This window comes from Cavia porcellus, unplaced genomic scaffold (genome assembly GCF_034190915.1).
Source record: "Cavia porcellus strain 051 isolate PalLab524CR breed Dunkin Hartley unplaced genomic scaffold, mCavPor4.1 scaffold_29, whole genome shotgun sequence".
Lineage (NCBI taxonomy): Eukaryota > Metazoa > Chordata > Mammalia > Rodentia > Caviidae > Cavia > Cavia porcellus.
Window position 1 is genome coordinate 12,275,629 of NW_026947512.1, and position 21,915 is coordinate 12,297,543.

A 21,915-nucleotide genomic window follows, 5' to 3' on the forward strand; every position below is an offset into this window, starting at 1 on the left:
TAAACTAACATTAACTAATCAGCTGATTTTCTATTGCTCTGTTTCCTTCTAACAAAATCCACTTCATAGAATGGAGGCTGCCACCACTGATTCATGAATTGCACATAAAAATCAACGAGATTTATAGGTAAATTTGTTGTAATTTTGTCTTTTGATGAGAAAGGTAAAGATCTGCATCTAGGCCCAGGTACTCATGTAAAGAAGTTGTAATAATGCAAAGAAGTTTTAATAACTTTTCTGCACTTACCTAGGACTTTGTCCTAATGATGCTTTGTGTTAGATTAATAAATTACAGTGTTTTACTTGAAATTTGGTTCTTCAGTGAACATCAAGAAGTTTAAGATCTTATATAGAAACTCATCCACCTAAACCTAAACTTGATAGTGGACTAAAGCCTCCATGTCCCCAGTTCAGGATCTGTTCCTATGGGATGCCTTTTAGAAGAGCTAGGAAGATAGTATGTTGATTACTAAGGACTTTTGGTCTACTGCACCCACCTTCTCCTAAAGGTAGTGTTTACTCATGACCTAACTGTTATAATTTCAAAGCTTTTCATAGGAAAAAACTCAGTTCACTTTAGTTTATGTTCTTCAACAGTTTCAGCAGAAAATTTCTATAATGCCAGAGGAGCCTTTTTTGCTACCCCAGTATTGTATTATACGACTACAACTTCTCTACATGGGTGTGACAGAAAGCAGGTAACCTGTCTTGCTTTGATTCTTTTTGCCCAACAGCTCATTTCTCTCTTCCTTATTGGGCAAGGATCAGATGGGGAAACAACTGCAAAGTTATGGTGTTTGCCTAAACTTGTGTTATCAAGGAGGAATTTTTGAATGTTCATACTCCTCAGTAAATATTCAATGAGAGCCCTTTGCAAGCTTGGCAAAGTGTGGAGTCACTGGTCTGCTGTGGATCCCTATTCTTTCTGCATCTGCTAGCTCTGCCCTTTGTCACAAGGTTTTCTAGTCTCTTTCTTTCTTTCTTTCTTTCTTTCTTTCTTTCTTTCTTTCTTTCTTTCTTTCTTTCTTTCTTTCGTACTGGGGATCAAACTCAACACCTCATGCTTGCCAGGCAGGTGCTTGTGCCACTGAGCCGAATCCCCAGCCCTAGTTCCATTCTTTCTATGTGAATTCACTCACTTCTTTTTCAGAAATCACATTCTTGATCTTCTTTCTTTCTAGCGAGTGAAGATTCTAGTGCTGAGCTTTTATGGTTGAAATGGATATGACTGTTACATAAGCATAGGATTTAAAGGGAAAAATTCTGAAAGCTGATCTTACTGAAAGGGAATATTTGCAGTACTGAGTCCAAGTAAACAGGAGAAAAAAGGCACTGACAAAATATAAGGGGACATCGAAGATAAAACAAGGTCCCCAAATCTGGCAAGACAAGATAAAGTGGGTTCAAGAGGAAAAAAAACCCTGGATATATCACTGAATGCCTGTAAGTACAGGGATGGGAATCTTGTATAACTGTCCATGACAAGACGGAATGAAAGAGTTCGAGGAAGTTCTAGAAGTCATTTGGCTGGAAGTTTACAATGTTTTTACCTACAACTTCTAAAATACTTTGTAAGTAGAGCTTTTATAAAAAATGTCTTTGGAGGTTTACTATCTTCAGGGATTCTATAACATGCTTGCTGAAGTGTGTGTGTGTGTGTTTGCTGTAATCAAACATAGAACCTTGTTTATGCCCTACCATTGAGCCACCAGTCTCGATCTGCTTCAGTTTCTTGTTAAACTGGTAAAATTTCTCCTGGTCTCACTACTTGTCAGCTTTCTTCCTGTTTCCTGAGTTGGTGCTTTGTATCAATGTGGTGCAGTGATCAGTGTGGATTGCTTACAGTGATCAAGCCTTCATGCTATTCTGGTCAGAGTCTAAGCCATCCTGCAGCAGACAGAGGTACAGACACTGAGAAATTTCCTTTGCAGAACAAACAGTCCTAACCTCAACTCAGGGCAGGGGGCAGTATTCAATCATTTAGTATCTTATATTGCGAGGACAAATATCCCAATGAAAGAGACAGATGAATTTACTACTAGAAGGCCTTAAGTACTTGTTTACACTTAATTTTAATGACTAATTAAGTATTTCAATAATATCAACAATCAGAAGTTCACATTTCTGATGAGATTGGCAAGAAAATTGTAAAAAGAGACTCAAAATTCAGCTGTTAGAATCTCAGTTCAATATTACTCCAACATAATTATTAAAATTGAACTGTAAGCTTTTATCTTTTGTTTTTGTGGTTCTGGGGATTAATTACATATTTCTCTGTCTCAAGAGAGAATACTAGAGGAAAAAGGGGCTCCTATGTTTCTTTTCAGGGAAGGTAGTTGTCAGCGGGGTATGCCTAAATTCTTATGTAAACTGAAGGACATGGGGGCCTCAGTCTGGGTACTGAGTTCTCTAATGTACTACTATTGTAATAACAAGAATGGAAGGTCCTAGGCACTCTGCTATGTCCTTTACATATATTTTCTCCTTTAATCCTCAGAACAATTCTGTTGGATTGTTGTCACTCCCAATGTATAGAACCTTGGAGTAAAAGACCACAGAGCAGTGTCACAGAGCTGCAAACCAGACTCCACACTAGACCTTTTCATGAACTCCCCACTCACCTGGGTGGAGGAGCCATTTCCATATGTAGAAGACCCCCTTTTTCATTCAACAAATAGATATTGAGCACTATGTATGTGCCAGGCAATATCTTAGAAAATGGAAGTCAAAGAATAAGAAAAGCCTCTAGAAAAACTCTCAAGGAGTTCAGAGATTAATTACACTTCCTTCCACTTTTTTCTATAACAAAATTCCACTCAAGATCTCTTGCTTGTTCAGTTAACAAGTGGAAAATCAGATGCCTGTATGTAACTTGCACTTAAATGGTATGAGATGTGCCAGGTAAATACAGAGTTCTGGGAACAAAGCTGCTTGGGATTTTGACCAATTTTATATACTTAGTTTTGAATTAAAATTTTTTTCTTTTAAAGAGAATACAACCAAACAAAATAAGACAGATTAGAGCCAATAAGAACAGAACAGTGAAAGTGTTGCAGCACTTCAAAACAAGCTAATAGGAAATCAACAATGGCTGTCATAATATATCTTGTTATCTTCAAAATAGCTGCCCATACCATCAGATACAATAAAATCAAACAAAACAAGACAGAATAAAACCAAACCAAACCAAACAATGAAAATGATACGAGTTCAAAACAAGATAATAGGAAATTAACAGTGGCTACCACCTTCCTTTTTTAGATGATTCTTCCCTTTCTCTTTCACAATATCTATTGTACATTTTGGGTCCCACTAACTCCTTCAATTTTGATGCTAGGGAGATAATATGATGTTTACCTATGTGAGTTCAAACCATTTCACTTATGAACATGATCTCCAGTTGCATCCATTTACCTACAAAAGCCTTGAGATTATCCTTCTTTATAGCTGAGTAGCTTACCATTGTCTAAAAATACCGTATCTTTCTTATCCATTCTGTGGTTAATGGGTAAGCTACCTCTGATTTTTTCTGATTTCCTTTCACATGGAACATGGTTTTCTCTCATTTGACTTTCAGTCTAAGGTTTTCCTTTTGAGTTAAATGTGTTTTTTGTATACAGAATACTGATGGATCTTGTTTCGTGATCCACTGCCCCTGTGCTTCTTTTTATTGGTGAATTGAGACCATATATATTAACGGTTATGGCCAACATGCACTGGCTCATCTTTTCCATACTATTTTCCTGCCATTGGCTGCCTATTTTTCCCCTCCACTCAGTTGTCTGCCCCACTCAGTGGGACCCCTCTGCTCCTGTTCCTGGACTATTGTCTTTTTTTGAAATCTCTCTCTAGAATATCCTTCAATATTCTTTGTAGGGTTGGTTTGGTGGTCTTTAGTTGTTCATTGTCATGAGAAGTCTGTTGTGATTCTGATGGGTTTTCCTTTATAGGTAATCTGTTTCTTTTCTCTAACAACTTTTAATATTCAGTTCTTGTGTTGCATTTCTGGAATCTTGATTATTATATGTCTGGGTGTAGATTCATTTGGGTTATGGCTAGTTGGAGTTCTATATGCCTTACTTATCTGTATGTCAGATTCTTTCCCCACATTTTTGGAAGTTTTCTGCTACTGCTTCTGTAAATAGTCTTTCTATGTCATTTGTTTTGATGTCCCCTGCTTTTTCACTGACACCTATCAGTCTTAAGTTGTTTTTCTTTGCATCATCTTACAGCCTTTGAATTGTTATTTCCTATGGTTCCTTGCTATTTTTAAGAGATCGTTCTTTCCATGATCACTAGCTGCAATCCTGTCTGAAAGTCTATCTTCAATTTCTTTCAAGTAGTTTTGCCAGATTTGGATTGACTGTCTAATTTCCTGGATATCTCTTTGAATCTGTTTCATGCATTGTAATTCCCTTCTATATTGTTCATTCAAGGTTTCCATCATTTTCCTATGCTCCTCTTTTTAAAATCTATGTCTTTTTCAGATATGCTCAGCAATTCTTCCATTATGTTTGTAAATTCTTCTTTTACCTGAAGTATTATTTCTGATCTGATTTCTTTTACATTTTCACAAAGTTGTTTCTTTATTTCAGTTGCTATCTTTTCAGAAATTTCAGGTGTTTGACTTGCACTGTCTTTGATGTCTATATCTCCCAGATTTGTTGTGTGTGGACTGGAGGTTTGAGATTGCCTTTTTCTCTTTTGTCTTGACATTTTCCTGGGTTCCAGACACTTCTCATGTTGGCTGCCTCTCTGCCTTGTAGGGCAAGGGATCATATGCATAGTTTCTTTGATCCCAGCTTCCCGGGGAGACAGTGGGATGTAGAGAGAGTATCTCCAGACCTGTGCAACTATGCTGAGGCTTCCTTGAGGGCCATGGGTGCGCGGTGGTGGGGCTTTTACTCCTCTTGGCCTGCATGGCTACACCAGGACTCCTTGATGGTGGTACATGTGTAGGAGCATGTCTGGTTGTTTCTCCTGGCTCATGCTGGCTACTTGTAGGAAGCAAGCATCCAAATGGTAGCAAGCATGCAGGAGTGTGTCTGAGTATTCCTCTCAGCTTATGCTGGCTGCCTGTGGAAGCAATCATCTCCAGTGGCAGTCTGCAAGTGCATGGGGCTTGTCTGGCTATTTCTCCTTGCCTGCACTAGTTATCTGAGAGAAGCAAGTGTCCCAGTGGTGGCAGGTGCACAAGGGCCTAATTTTGCATTTTTAAATACCCAGTGGTTCTGTAAAATCCATGGGTCTATGATTTTTTTTTTGACAGTGTCTCATTACATAGACCAGGCTGACCTTGAAATCATCATGTAGCCCAAACTGGCCTCAACCTTGTGGTGATCCTCTTGCCTCATCCTTTTTAGTGCTGAGATTACATGTGTGCCACCACCCCAGTTCCATGCTCCTATCAACAGTTTCCAAATCTGAGCATATCAGAATTATTTGTGGAACTTGTGGACCCATTGCTGAGGCTTCTTTCCAGAGCTTCTGATTCAGTGGGTCTTAGGTGGAGCCTCTGAATTTGCATATTAAGCAGCTGCACAGGTGATCTGGATGGAGAACCTTTGCTAGGCCCACACATGCATGATTTTAGTCTTCTAATTATGTTATGAAACAATTTTTTTCCTACTGGGATCCCTAATGAGTCTCTTTACAGACACCTGATAGTAAAAGCCTCAGATCTCACTCTCCTCTCCCTCTGTCCTTCCAAATGTGTTTATTGAGATCTGTAAGAAACTATAGAGACTGAAGTAAGTAAGAGTCTGTATCTGGAATTTTTGTGAAGACGCAAATTTCTGCTTTTTAATCTCTATTTCATATTAATTATCAATATAACCTGTAATTTTTAAGTGGGCATGTTCTCTCTAGTGCTATAAATTTGTTTCAAGTGATCAGCAAAATATTCAATTCATCTAAGTTTTATTAATTTGCTAAAATGATCAAACTTACATATATTCTTTAAAAATTTCCACAGCACAAAGAAATAAAAAGTGCCAATTGGTCAGATTCAGATAAAACCTCATTTTAGCTTCTTGACGCTGTATGTATGGAATAGTTAACTACTGAATCACTTAGCAACTGCTTAATGAACAGGCCATTGTCACACATGAGTGATTATAAGTGTTCTGAGTACAAAGAAGAATGCTTAATACTAATTTTTTGAAAACTTACATGAATATTTGATGATTTAAGAGTTTCAGGATCATATTGTGACTATGATTATCTGTTTGACTTTTGTTTTTATAGCTACTATCACCCTGTATTTGTTGAGTGCTTAGTAAGTGCCAAAACCATATGATCAGTGCTAATCACACATTATCTTCATGGCTCTTGAAATCTGTGAAGCAGATATTGTTAGTATGTCCATTTTCTAATGCTTGGGAAGGATTTGGCACAGTGTGGTGGTGTTACTGCTGTGGGCAGGAAGTTTTGGTGCTTAGATAAATAGCTTTTGTTTGGGAGGAATGAGGTGGGTGGACTCACGCTGTGTCCCAGCAGTTAGAAGAGTTCCACCAAGGCCTCCCACTGGCTGTCGAATCCAGCTGATCTTTGCTATTTTCTCATGTCCTCCTCCTACCTTGTGACATCCTGGATGTACTACAAAAGTGACATGGAACCTGACATGCACTCCAAATAAAGGCGAATACAGCTCTTTGGATGATTTTATCTTTGGATACATCCTTTGACTCTGCCTAAAATGAGGGATGTCTTCAGAGCCTAACAAAGAACTGTTTTTTTGATACCTAAATCAACTTTTCAGCATTCACAAGTTCTCTTGTAGATTTAAGGTGTATCTTGATTTAATATGTTCCAAACTGAACGTCTCCCTGTCTCTGCACACATGCTTATGCTTTTTAGTGTTCCCCATCTTGAGGAGTGTCACTGTCATGCACACAGCCACCCAAGCCAGAAGCTCAGACCTCAACCTTGTTTGCCTCACAATCCTTAGCACCATCTAATTAATCAAATTTTGTCAACTCTGCTTCCTAAAAGATCACCTGTTTCCCCAGCTGCCCATCTGGCCTCACTTCCTTTCTGTTTGGTACTCTCGCATCTTTTGTTGATGTTGTCCAAGTGATGATTCTAAAATGTAAACTATCATCCAACATTTCTTAATTAAAAACTTTCTATGAGTTTTCCATTGCTATTTACATAATCTCTAAATTCTGTAAATTTTAGGCCTCTTCCATTGTACTGTGATAGATTTATTTCTGCTTTTTGAAAAGGTTACATGCCTTTTGCCATGTGCCTTTTAAACTTGTGTATTTCCCTTTATCTAGAACACACCTTTCCTTCAATTCCTATTCATCACCATAAAGATTTCTTTTTCCAGGAAACTTTCTACACTTCTCTATATAAGTAAAATATGATGCTATGTGTCTTGGACTTCCCTTACATAAAACTTGCTCACATTATTTTAAATTCTTAATAATCTCTTTGGTCTGTTAGCTTGTAAATGAAGATGGCAGAGACCGTGTTATGTGTTCATGAATGTGTCACAGGGCTTGGGCTATAGTAGAGGCAAAATAAATGGTCATCTAATTTAATGAATGAGCTAAACAGAGTCAAGTGTGGTCTAATCCCCTCTTAGTCACTGAAAACATGTTCATAAGATTTTTACTTCTACCATCCAATGCTTGTTTTGATGATTTTAAAATCAAACAGATGAACAAAAAATTAAGGCAGAGTATCTAAAACCTTGAGTTAGCTCTAGGTAAAACACAAAATGAATAAATAAATAAATTAAGCAATCACTATTATCCCAAGGCTGAGTTTCAGGTTCCTGTGTTTTCTGCCTAATGTTCTCAGTGGAGACTCTTGATAGGGCCAGTTCCCCATAGAATTTGCAGTTTTTCCTGTTAATTGTAAGTAAAAGCCTCACTGTAAGGAATCACAGCCCCATTCCTTTCCTCCTCCTTCACCCAGAGCACACCAGAGCATAATAAGATATTATGATGATGCCACTGGATTACCTCACACCACAATCTAACTCGCCATCCTATGTCTTCACTTTTTCATTTTCATTTTCATTTTCATATTAACGGTTATTTGGGAGTTGTGGCCAAGGTACTCAGTGACAGGGAAATCTCTGCCTCCAGACAGAGCCTAACTACATGGTCCTAATTGATCAGAGTCCCTGATAAAAAGATACCGAATGAGGACACGTTTGAATTTATTGCCAATGTAAATTGGCATCTCTTTTGGAAACCAGGTTTGGTGCAGAAGGAGAGAGGATAACATTTCAGGCATTGGATTTCTTGGGAAAAATTCAGAGGAATCCACTATAGAAAGAGGCATGTGCATAAACATACACATACATATACACATACACATACAGACACATACACACACACTGATCAGATATCTCTATGAAAAGACATTCCCAACATGCTATGTACACGTATCTAAATGTCACCGGGGTAACTTGACCCTTACAGGTCAGGTGTGCTCCAGCAGTTTTAGTCTTCCAGAGCTTATTCGCTCACAGTGATTTCTGACTCAAAGCTCTTGCCTCAGTAGAATCAGCTGTATTCATGAACTGTGGCGCTGTCTGGCCAACACTTTTCCTCTTTCCTGACAGTGTCACTGAGATGGGTCTCAGTCCTAAGACATGATAAATAACCCATTTCATTTTTTGTTTGATTCTAGTGGTATAGCTCCACAAAAGACACAGAACTGCATTTTGTCAAATGCACTACTTTCATAGATTTTTCTGTCTTTACCATTAAATCTTTAGCTTTTATTCATTTATGAATTAACATTTTCAAGATTAGTGGATTTTTTTTTAACAGGGTAAAAGCAAATTATGACACATAGCTCTCCACCCTGCAAAAATTATGTCAATTCACTGACATTTGGAAGTTGTAAGTGGCTACTCCCAATTCTGGAAAATTCCCAATGATTTATTAAGATTCACTATGCTGAGTCAACTATGTGAGACAGGGACACGATTGAAAGTTTTGTGGGGCATAAAAGAGGGAATGCAAAAAAGTACTTACCACCAGCCAGTGGGAAGAAGACAAGGATCCGGGGAAAATGTGTGGTTTTGGTGAGTCCTGGGATACAACGTCAAAGGAGAGAAGAGGTATAGATGGCATGATTGTGAATTGGTGGGTGAAGTATGAGGAAGTGGTGGGAGAGGGTGGATGACAGGAGGGTAGTGATATAAATGGGGAAGTCCTAAGGAAATGGAAAGGTTTGTGTCAGAAGAAGTTGTGATTTGATTTTCCATGTTTTTATTTGGGGTGGCTAGATATCGATATATTTCCAGAATTGTCAAAATTAAGGAAGTGTTTTAGTTTTTTCTATGGCTGATAGAACAGATTACCACAAAGCCAATATCTTAAATCAGATCACATTTCTTATTTTCCCATTCTGTAGATGGGAACTTTGACATGAGGCTCAGTGGGCTGAAGTCAATGTGACAGCAGGGATTTGCTCCTTCTGGACACCTTGAGGGACTTGGTTTTCTGCCTTTCTTGTTGCCTTTCTGCCATGTCCATTGGCTCTTTCCCTTCCTCCATCTTCAAAATCAGCAACATGTACTCTCTGGCCATCCCCTCCCACAGTTATGTCTCCCTCTGGAAAATGTTCTCTGCTTCAAAGGATTCACGTGATCAGTAGCTCAGAGTCCTTAATTTAATTACATTTGCAAAATCCCTTTGCCACCTACGGTAGCAGACTCATAGCCATTGTTCTACCTACCTAGAATTGTTTCTTCATAATTTCAATTTTACTGTAATTCTTTCAATCAGAGCAAAATTAAGGACACAATTGCCAGCTAAAGGAATTCTGCTCTTCACCCTCCCACACAGAATTTGTTGCCAAGCAATATCCTGCTATCATCTATGTCTCTTCTGTACTGCCTAAAGAAGAGACTCTAATCATTACTAGCCCCATTACTGGCTTATTCTTGGTGATGGGAGGGTGAATTACAAAGCAGAAGTACCAGTGGTTAATAAGAATCCTTCTGTCAGCATAGCCAGCTGAGCGTTCCAAAATGAGAGGAATATTTTGACCACTATTGTTTCTTCACCATAGAAAACACTGTAGCCTAATATGCCAGTTAATCACGAGACTAATTTCATTTCAGACTTTGAAGGGTACATTATTTTTATTTTTGTAAGCAGTCATGCACTACAAAGTGATGTTTTGGTCAAAACAGACCACCTATGACAGTGGTCTCATCCTGTTATATAGCTTACTGACATTGAAGCCATGATAGTTTATATAAGTAGACTCTGAGGACTTCACAATGACAAAAGGGCTCAACCACACTTCTTAGGAAGTGTCTCTTGCTAAGCAATGCATGACTGTATTCAAAGTCAAGTTAGCATAATTCATTGAAAAAAAAACTTAGTGTGAAACTGTGAACATCACATTTTGTAAAGCCTGATATTTCAAGTGCAGCTCTGTGAATTTTTTTTCTCCTTGTCAAATATGATTTCCACCCAAAGTGAAAGGCTCACCACTGGACCTGGCTAGTTCCTCTATTGGCCAGACCAGCTGCACACTATGTAGTCCTCAACATTATGAGTTTCACCTTCCCATGAGCTCATAAAATTATCAGCTGATGAGCACATCACATCCCCCCACAGGAACCAAACCACCCGTATCTTCTCGACTCTACAGAGCCTGCTTTCTGCAGTCCTTCCTGGTTCGTTTTGCTCCTTGTGTGGTCCTGCAAAGTTCCCCAGGGTATGCGGTATTCTCACTTCCCTGGCTGTGAGCATATGTGACTAATTAAGTGTTGCCTGTCTCATTTCTCTAGTGTAGATGTCATGTGTACAAACTATCTTGTGCTATTTATAGGGATGAGGACACCATACTTTTCAGTGGACATCCACTGATATTCACTACTGAATGTGCTATTAAGAAGTGGGACCCATTTGGAGTGAGTCATTAGGGCTGTGCCTTTGAAAGGCGTATCACTTTCTGGTGTTCTTTCCCTGTGCTCTGCTTCCTGACTACCATGAATTGCCAAGTCTTTTAGCTATAATATTTCTGTGGCTGCCAACCATGAACTGAAACACCCAAAGCCATCAGCCAAATTAAACTTCTCCTTCAATTATGGGTGCCAGGTACCTAGAAGAGATTGATGTCTGAACTATAAAAGAAATTCCCACAAATCTATTAGGAAAAGATAGGAAATTCAGTAGCAAAACATAAGCAAAAGATGGGGTTAGCCGATTGGTAGAACGCCAACTACAGAAATCAGTAGTCTTTCTAGTAATCAAGAGAATGCAAATTAAATAACTATACTTCCTTATCCTTATACTTTAGAAAATATTAGAAAGTCAGATGATATGTGCTGGTAAAGATATGGGGAAATGAGATCTTGATTCACTGTTGGGAACAATATAAACTTGTTCAGTTATTATGTGGCACAGTCTACCTAAGTAAAGAAGACAATGATTAGGACCTTTATTCGTAAGACTAAATCCTAGGGCAGTTCTCAAGGAGATATTTATAGAGGGTATTCAGCCAAGTCATATTTGGGGTAGCAAAGAATTAGAAGCAAAATACATGACCATTAATTGCCACAACAATGGATAAAATATGATGTGATGAGTTCTCAGATTAATCAAAAATATAATTTAGATTTATACTTAACAACACAGATAAATCTCAAAAATATACTATTAAAGAATATCTTAAGAAATAGAATAACCATTACCAACAATCCCTTTTTATTTTAAAGGGAATAAAACAAAACAATAAAGTGGAACAAAACATACAGTGGGAAAAATATTATATTTCAAAAACAAGACAGAAGGAAATCCTCAGTATTTGGAATATTGCTTATGGTTATCCTCTAAACAGGTGCTTAGACTACGGGCTTTAGGCCTGCAAAGTTAATCAAATAGTACAAGCATTCGGCTGTTTTATTACTGCAGCTGCTGTGGCTCAGGCTGTGTTTCTCTGAATCAGCTGGTTCCTTACAGAGGAGGGGGCTCTTCTTGTCTCCCAGCCTGTGCACTGGCTGGCTCATGGGATGGTGTGGGTTGGCTTCTTGGTTCTTCTCCAAGCCTATGACTGCCTCTCGCTCATGGGAAGGCACAAATTGGCTTCTTGGTTCTCTTCCCAGCCTACCTGGCTGCTTCTGGCTCATAGGAGGGCGTGAGTTGGCTGCTTGGTTCTCCTCCTGGCTGCATGGTTGATGCTGGCTCATGGGATGGTGTGAGTAAACAGCCCCTTTTACTTAAATGAGAACAAAACACAAAGCACATTATAAGCTGAAAAATATCTCTATCTCTGTCTCTATCACTATCATCTCTACATCTCTATCATCTATCTCTTTTCATATGTAAGTGTATAAAAGATGGATTAGAAAGAGATTACCTATGGAAGGAGAGGAGAGAATGTGGAGAGGGTTAAAGATGGAAAAATAATAAAGGGTGATACAACAAATGAGGGACTGTGATAATAATGGTGTGCCACAGAATGGCTGATATTAATGATGTCCCACAGAATGAGGACATTGATAAACCCACTTCTGTGTACCTGATTCTAAAGGAAAAAAGAATGGAGGAGCAGAGTGTAGGGGCAAGATTATAGAGAACTGACTTTTGAAAGGTGAATTTCCAACTTATGAGCCCATTCTCTTGAAGCCTCTTTAGGGCCCTCTCCTAATGAGGACAAATAGATATTGAAGACAGCTTGACCAAGTAGAAAAAAATTGCAGTGGAAGAGAAGAGACATGAACTTTTCTTTCCATTCTGTCACAAGTTGATCAAGTAATCTTTTGTAGGTTTCAGACATCAGTTCTGTTAGATTGGGATAACAAGATCTGTTCTATCTACCCTTTGGTGAAGATGAAAATGTGATGGAAAATGTGAAAACTTTTGACATCTGACATTTGTCAGATGATATATGTATGTGACACTGGAGGTGGATAAACGATTTTAGTTGAAGGGAGGGTAGAGCTATGTTTACTATGTTTCTGAATTTATCTAAGTCTTGACCTCCCAAAAATATAATAGAATTCAACACAAATCTATGGAGTTTCTCTTACTGCCCTCAAGCTAAGGCCTAATTGTTTCCTGCTGGAAGTTCAAAGTTAATGCTGGTAATTTTATTAACAGATCCTTTAGTTACTAAGTTTCTCTTTTGTTCTGGGATAAAGGCAGGGATAGTTCCTGAGCAAATTTGGCATATTAAGCACTGGGAAAAAATCATTAAAAGAAGGGACAAGAGGAAAGTTGCATTTTGACTACCAAGAATTGATATTTGTGTATAATACACACAAAGATTGAATCTGATTGATGTCATGGCCCATAAATTTTTCCTGTGACTCCATGGGCTCTCAGAAATCATCTAGTACCCTTCTGCTCAAAAATGCCTTCTTACACTTTCGGGGAGGAAAACTAACATCCTTAGACATTAATAACTTTGTTCTACTCTGTATGCTTATATAATGGAAAAACTGGGACTAGAACCAGAGTACATACTGAACCCCATAATCTGTTACTGTTTTATGCTTCTCTAGTTGCAAAATTAGATTATATACATACATACACACACACATATGTATATATATATAGTCTGTTCATGGTCATCAAATCAAATGGTTTTTTCCTTTCAGATATTTCTTAATATCTATTTTTGGCTCTTTTCTTTTATCATAACCTCTACACCATCTCTTTACTATGGAAATACTTATGGGTGTACAGAAAGACCCTCAGAGAGCACTCAGTTCCTAAAGCACTCAAATTCAAAATGTAAAGGAACTGGACCAAAAACGACTTGAAGGCACCATATGAAGGATGTTCTTAGAGTTATCCACAGATAGATTTGGTCCTCTAGAAAGATGGTGAGGAAATAATTTGATAGGAACACTCAAAGGTGACTAAAACAAATGGGGGTGGGGTGTGGGCGGATGCTTGATCAGACGGCTAACTCTAGTTGGCTTGTAATTCATTTGTAATCTGAATTTAAATCGCATAGGAAAGAAATGGTGCTTCCACAGAAAAATAAATGTACTGACTGTGCCTAAAAGTCCCAACAAGCAATTCTGTATTTTATGTAAATCTTGTTTCCTTTAAAGCACTATCAGGAACTGAAAGATTGCTCTGTACTTCTGTGCCTTAAGTTCACAGATTCTACTATATTAAAAGAGATCTGAAGTGATCCATCCTGGTCTTTCTCCCCGTCCCCCCATCCAGGATCTTCTTTCGGGATTGGAACCTGAGTAACTGTGTAAAATCCCAATAGCCTCTTTTATCAGGGGAAAGAGAAGAAATACAAATTCCTGGGGAGAGTAAGTTGCTCTTGACCAGAGGAGGATGTGAAGAAAGTCTTGGAAAGAGGGTGTGGATGAGATGAATCATCCATTCTTGGGAAGGACAGGTAACTTTATAGAAAAAGGAAGGCCAAGTGGAGTATTGCAGAAAGAAAAATGTAAAAAGTTCCATGACCAGGCCCAGGTGGTGCCGGGTGTGGCATAATATGCATTAAGTTGGCTTATAGGGAAGAAGATAAGCTGTGTTTGCCATTTTACTTACAGGCTGGCCATCATGTTTGCAGATTTACTGTTGCTGAAGCCTTTAATAAGTGCATTAGATTCCATCAGATTGATGCTGAAATCACTGAACAGTGTTGTGAGGCTCTCTGCGGAGGAGGTGACAGGATGGGTGAATGGGGACAGTCTCACTGAAAGTGTTCTTTCTTAACGACACAATTCTCTGATTCTAAATTCTAAAAGTTAAAAAAAAATCAAAGCTGAGTAGTAGGTCCCTCCAGTAGCCCTATTCTTGTCAAAGGGACAACTAATATCTCACACTTCTTTTTTGTGATCTTTTAAAATAGTTTTCTGGGAAAGATGGATTTTGCCAGTAAATAATGAATCTCAGTGCCACAAGGGTTGGAACATATTCTTACACTGTATAGGAATCTCTTCTTTGAAATTCCTTTTAAGAGAAGGCACTTCTGCAAGCTTTCTCTGTAGGTATTCTAGATGGCTTTTATTTATTTTTATTTGTTTACTTCTAAACAGAGGCTTCTCTTTCTAGACAACTGTCTTTAGAAATTTGGAGTCCAAATTTGGTTTTTGCTGGAGATAATTTGCAAAGTTCATCCTCATACCCTGTTTCACAGAAACAAATGAAATGCACCTTGATTTTGGCTATGATAGGAAGACACCAGTGTACATGTCACAGATTTTAAATACTAGCTTCACCACTTGCTGGTTATGCTTCTGCTTTAGGTTGTTTGACTGTTTTGTCTCTCCAAATATTTGCCTAAATCTTCCCATTTTACTATGCAGACTCTGTTCAATCCCTAGCTTTCTACTAGGTAGAAGTTTCTTCATGTTTCTTAAAATTGCTTGTTGAACTATTTGTGTGGTTGATTTTGTTTTAGCTGAAGGTGCTTTTTTGTTGTTTCTCTCTCTTTTAGAATTATATATATATATATATCAGTCTAAGAAAAGATACTCGATAAATGTTTACTGAATCGGTGAATAAATTAATGAAGCAATGACTTTGGACAACTTAATAAATTTCTCAGAGGTTATTTAATCTGTTAAAAAGATAATTACATTTCCCTCAAAGGGTTGCAGTAAAGATTAGATAACACACCACCTAAAAACACTTTGGCAGAGCCTACCACATCAAATACATTCAGGATGTCTGCTTTTTTCTTTCCCTGATGATAAAAGATTCTTTAACAGTGTTCACCTAATGAATACATTAGGACTTGTACCACAGAAGGCATTAAGTTGGTATCTGATAACAAAAGATGAAAGAAAAAACGCTTAATGTTTTTAAGGGGTTGTGTGGCAGGAGTGAGAAAAGACGATAAAAATTGATGAGGAATATTTTATAGAATGTGGTGGGTAGAAGAAAACTCAGAGATCTTTGGTTGTCCCATCTCCATCTGTTCTGGGTAAGTCCTAAGGTCAGGCCACTTGTCCAGATAACCAGCGGCAGAGTTGGATTGGAACCCAGAGAAGTGACTCTTGGTTTGTGCTCTAAAGTACACTTCATTTGTTTCCAACTATAGATCAGTTCAGACCAGTTTCAGAGTTTAGAGGCTCACAGATGGAAAGTGTTAATCATTCTGGTTTCAGATTCTTGGCTGTTTTCTGGAGATTAAGGTGCTTTCTAATTCTTTAGTCATAAACATCTCAACTTTTGTCATAATAGGACTTTAATAAAACATGTGAAGACTTTTTTTCTTGCTACATTGAGTGACCTTGTCAAGATTTTTCTTTGTTTTTAAGCCTAAAATTATATGGCAGAAAATAATTTTAAAAGAAGACATAGAAATAAGGAAAACACAGGCAAAAATGAAAAGCAAATAACAAAAATGCTGGAAATACTTTAAAATCCACGTCAAAGTTTGTACCAAGTCGAAGACGGAGTCTTAAAGTGACACCACCAAACAGTAAACGTGAGAAGAAGAGGTGAAGCTATGAATGCACCTCGAAACTGTGGTAGAAAATAAGTTCAGTAATTTAAAAATGAATGATTTGAAATTTCACTTTCAATTTTTAGACATAGGTAATCTAAGAAAATTGATTTGTTCTATAACAGAAGTTTTACAAGATTTAAAATCAGACATTTTGTCTACTTTAACTTTATTGAAAGATTGAAAGTAAAGCATATATTAAAATGTAGTTCCCGTCTACCTTTTATGCTAGGTGGAATCATAACAGGTATCTTTGAAAAAAACCTAGTTCCTAGGAATGAGATAAATTTTTGTCCAAGGGGTTTTTTGATAACTTTGTGGTTCAGATATTCTCTAAGAACAAGTGTCCTTGTTAATTTCTTCCCTCTCGTCTTCTTTTCCCTGCAATGACCTTTTCACGTCCTTCTCTGTACTGTTTCCTCTGTTTCACATCTCCCTCCCTCTGCTTCTTCCCTTGGTCCCTCCTTCTTTCTTTTCTGTTTTTACAATACCCTCAACTCTATTTGCAATCCTTTCCTTCTTTTCTATTTCTTGTTTTAACGGTCCTATGCCATCCTTTCTTTTTATTCCAATATTTTCCTCCTTGCCTTTCCTTGTCCCTCTAGGTTTCTTTTATTGTCCCAAATGAACTTGAAAAAAAAAGTCATGCAAATAATTGAGGTTCTTAATTTCTTAGAAAATCATACAGGTTACCCTTTAAAGTTTAATTTAATTTTTATTAAAAATGGAAGTGAACTTAGAATTTTTCATATAAGTGCTTCTTGGTTTGGGATGGGATTATAGAACAATACACCCACAATACATAGACAACATTGTAAGTCAGAAATGTGTGTTATGTACCTACTGTATTGAACATCACAGCTTTGCAACACAGTAGTGTACAGTGTTGGGTGTTTACTTCAGTGTTGTGAATAGACCTCACAGCTGATTGGAGCTTTGGCTCACTGACACAGCATCTCTGGAGTGTATCATAACTTACTGCTAGCCCAGGAGAGAATTCAAAGCTTGAAATACTGTTTCTACTGAATGGATACAGCATTCACAGCACCATGAAGTTGAAACACTTTAAATTGAACGATTGTAATTGGGGGACAATTTATATATAGCATTAATGGCCCTGGTTCTTCTCTGTGCCTCATCCTTTGCCTTGTGGCTATGAAGTTCTGCTCTCTGAAAAGATGCACTGTACTCCCTGAGCTTTAACTTTGACTGGCCAAAAGAACAAGGCAATGATATGCATCTTCTAAGCTTGGGGAACTATGGGGCCACTCCAATCTGAGTGAGTGTCCCTCACATTCGTATGCTGAAGCTTGTCAGTGTGATAGTATTAAGAGATAGGGGCTTGATTAAGTCACATGGGGTATATAAAAGGAACTAAGGGGATAGAATAGCCCATTCCATCTCCTCTGCCATGTGAGTGAGGAGAGAGTGCTCACCTCTGTGAAGGGTGCAGGGTCCAAGGTACCATCTGAGACTGGGCTTCCGTTAGACTCTGAATGTACCAGTGCCTTGATCTTGAACAAACCAGTTTTGAGAATCGTGAGAAATAAACTTCTGCTGTTTATATATCCCCTTCTATAGCAGCAGGAACAGACTAAGACAAAGGCCTTGTATATTCCTGCTTTTTCTTCTTGCAAATCTCATTGCCGTGAAAGATTAATGTGCAGATTCTTCTGGAAGTCTCAGAAAGCAAAAGAGAGACACATAAAATAGAACCACACAGCCATGTCAAGCTGACAAACCTGTGAGCTACTGAAACACCCATTGCCATGTATGACTGAGATTTGGTGATTACTTGTTAAACATTATTATAGCAATAGAACAGTAATATACTGTGTCATCCAATGTCTTCCTCTTGGAATGTGTGGGAACTGTGGCCTGCACAAGTCTTAGAGATACAAGTTAGTTTATGACAGATCTGAAATGCAGGTTTGGAGCTTCAGCAAGCTGAACCTGGGTTTGGTCAGTAAGCTATGGCTTTCTGTGAACTGCGTTTTTATGCTCCCCAAACCTTTCATTTAACACTCATCCTCTGAACTTTTTTTTAATGACTCCTTACTGTTTATTGATTCATCTGATCTCTTCAGAAATCAATTGAGTTAACTATTCATATACATATATAATGTAGGAGTAAAAGACAGTAACAGAAAGTAGGGAGCTATGTCCCTCTTTGTGGTGAGGGGGATTAGGAGATGGAGGGAGGAGGAGGGAGTGAAAAAGGGGTGGGGATGTGTTATGTATGTGTACTAAGTTCACACAAAGGAATGCAATCACTACGCACTGCAAATGTGTACAAAAAGAGAAAGGGGATCAAGAGATGTGGGAGAGCGCGAAAGGACAAGGGATGAAAAGCCACGAAGGTGTGTTACAGACATGAACCAACTCCTAACAAGGAGTGTGAACATTATGTACTACACACATGTATTAATAAATTAATGTAATTTAAAAAGAGTAGAAAAAAGTAGTCAGTATTGGCTTAACAAGGTTTATCAGTCTTTGTGTGCTGTGTGTGTGTGTGTTTGCCTGTGGAGGGGAGCCAATAAAATCTGTAATAATAGCTATTATTTGTTGAGCAATTACTACAATTCATTTATGTCAGGTAGTCTGCTTTACACTTTTAATTCATTATTTCATTTGGTCTCTACCAAGTGCTAAGGAGGCATGAAGATAGGGTAGCTTAAACTATCTGGGAAAGGAGGTGACAAGATCCTAGAACATATGCACAGGAGAGTTCTCAGAACCCTGCCGCTGGTCTTGTCCCAAGAGCTCAAGCAAGTTTCTGATAGAATGACCTGGATGTGAAGCCAGTATAGGAAACATAAAAAGGGATCATAACCATTAAGGGCTGGGTAGCATGCCTCTTAACCGTAGCCCACTCTATGCTGTTGGGCATATTTTTATTGCTTTTTTTTCTCCCATTTACTAGGCTCCTATTTGCCCTTTTTGCAAGGCCCATTTGCCCTCTACCTTTCTGTTTTCCTTTCTACCTCTCTATTTTTCTCCCTACCTTTAATTAATGTGAAACTTTGCCACATTTTAAGTTTGTTTCATTCAATTCTTTGTCCAGAAAAGACCTAGAAATCACCTCTAAAAGGAGACTCTAATACTCCTGAATCCAGAACACTATGGTTTGACTGTCTGTGATCCCCCTAAAGTTCCTTTTGAAACTTAATCCCTAGTACCACGGTGTTAAGAAGCGTGGGCTCTGGAAGGAGATTAGGTCATTAGTTAGTGCTCTGCCCTTAGATGCTGACTAGTGCCCTTATAAAAATGCTCCTGGGGACTTATCATGCTTCCTTTTCTGTTCTTTCCTCCTTCTGCCATGCAGGAGGCTTTCAGCCCTCTGGAAGACATAGCAACTAGCACTGTCCAGCAGCCCTCCGCAGACACCAAACCTCCTGGCACGTTGATCTTGAACTTCTTCACTTCCATCGCAGTAAGAAGCTACTTTCTATTCTAGCCTATATTATCTTAGGGTCTTGTGATGGCAGCATGCATGAATTAAGACACTAGGAGCTTCCAAAGTACGCCTGAGATCAACTTCTTCATGCTGCTTGGTCTTGTCAGTGACGATTAGTTATGTGTATTAACATCTCCCACGGCCACTTTTGTGGCACAGTGGCAGAGCTGAAGTATCCAACAGGGAACATATGGCCTGCAAAACTGAGCAGAGTTACTAATCTGGCCTATTTAAAGAAAAAGATTATATTTATTGCAGTAATTTGTGAGTGTGGCCTGTGAATATCTGTAAGGTCAAAACTCTTTTATTTCTAAGGCTGACATCACTTTTTCCTTGTGTTGGAATTTGTACCCATGGTGGGTAAAGTTGCTGTCAATTTAAATGTGAATTGAGGTGGTGGCACCACACTGTCACGGTCACCATATTCTTCAAGCATCAAAGGTTCCCAATATACACAAAAACAATTGCACTTAAAAATGACTTCATGAAGTAATAGAGATTTTATGAAACTTTGATTCTGAGTTTCTATCTTTTCAAGATATAGCTGCTAGCCATTTGTATTTCTTTTTTGAAAGAAATGTCTGTTCAGGTCTTTTGCTTGTTTTAAAATCCAATTGTTCATTTGATATGAGTTGTTGGAACGACTTATAAATTTTGGATGTTAACTCCTTCCTTACCAGGTGTACAGTTTGCAAAAATGTTCTCTTGTCCTGTCAGTTACCTCTTCTTCCTGCTGATTGTTTTCTTTGCTTGTGCAGGAGTTCTTCATGGGAATTTAGGTATTATTTATGATTTCCTATTTTCTATGAAGTTTTCATTCCACCATAATCTGTGAAAATTGCGAGTCAGGTGATATTTATGAGTCAGAAGAGATTTAGAGAAAGAAATGGGTGTGCATGAGAAAAAGTGACTTCTGTTTCTTCTGGTGAATTCCTCTTTTGATGTGAGAGTGGGCAGACAAGAGCCTTACAAACATTCAACATGACCAGTAGTATTTATCCAACTTCTTAACACAGGACCGTCACTTCCTGGTTGCCATGGATAACAAAGAGAGTAAGGGACGCAGTTCAAAAAGCTGCTTATAGTTTATATGCAAAAAAAAAAAAAAAAAAAAAAATCCAGAATAGTTAGTAAGCAGAACTGTATTAATAAAACAGAAATAACACCAAACTGTGAAAAGGTCTGACTTGTGGGGAGAGGAGAAAAAAGGAAGATGATGGTAGGACAGGATCATAGTGTGATTAGTTAATTGTTAAGGCAAGGAGCCTGATAAATGGAGAGTCTGGCTGACTCTGCAGCCAGAAAAACACAAATCTGAATTTTGGCCCTGCTCTTTACTAGCGTGTGTGATCTTATGGAAATCATGTAACCTCTCTGAACCTCAGTTTCCCTGTTGCCTTGCATATTTTGCATGATTTAATGAGCTACTATATTCAAAGTGTTCAAGAGCTTTCAAAGAACTGAGTAAGAGTTGCATTTATCATGACAGCCTACCCACAAGCAGATGAGTGCTGAGACCAGGGTGGTAGCACGGTATGAAAAGGATGATGTTCTCTCTGATTTGCAGGGATTTAATGAAATTATAAAAATAAAGTGCTTGACACAAACCCTGGTGCATGAGTTCGATAGAGTGCTTTAAAAATGATTTATTTCCTTCCCAATCTCTTTCCATCATTTTTTCCTTTATTCCTCAGCCTCTATTTAATCCTCTTGTTTTGTGCTCCTGTGTAGGATACAACAGTAGACACTGATCAGGATTCTGTGCAGGTCTAGTATACAGCTAGTGACCCAGTATCACTGCGAACACCTTCTCTTTTGCTCAAGAAGTTCTGGTTTGGACAACAAATGACCCTGATAATGCCCAGGACTCTCTGCCTTCAAGTCGAGCAGTTTTGTTTGATCCAAGGCTGTTCTGAGGAGGAAATCACCTGGGGGCTTCGGGCTGGGGCAAATCCTTGCAGAGCTGTTGCTGAGTTGACAGGCATCCCCCCAGGGAACCCCCTCTATCCTGTCTTCTTTCTCATCTGGGGCGTCCCTAAGATTAA

The 21,915-nt window shown here is 38.4% G+C and overlaps 1 protein-coding gene across 1 annotated transcript in view; it reads left to right on the plus strand.

Annotated features, from left to right (window-relative positions):
- The first annotated feature begins 927 nt into the window (after positions 1-927).
- The window catches only part of Tnfsf4 (TNF superfamily member 4), a 55,734-nt gene continuing 34,746 nt past the window's right edge, over positions 928-21,915 (plus strand). Inside the window, exons 1-2 of the mRNA XM_023567231.2 lie at positions 928-1,443; positions 19,739-19,846. Of these exons, the coding sequence (XP_023422999.1) occupies positions 1,438-1,443; positions 19,739-19,846 (114 nt within the window). The 5' untranslated portion in view covers positions 928-1,437. The remainder of the gene's footprint in view (positions 1,444-19,738; positions 19,847-21,915) is intronic.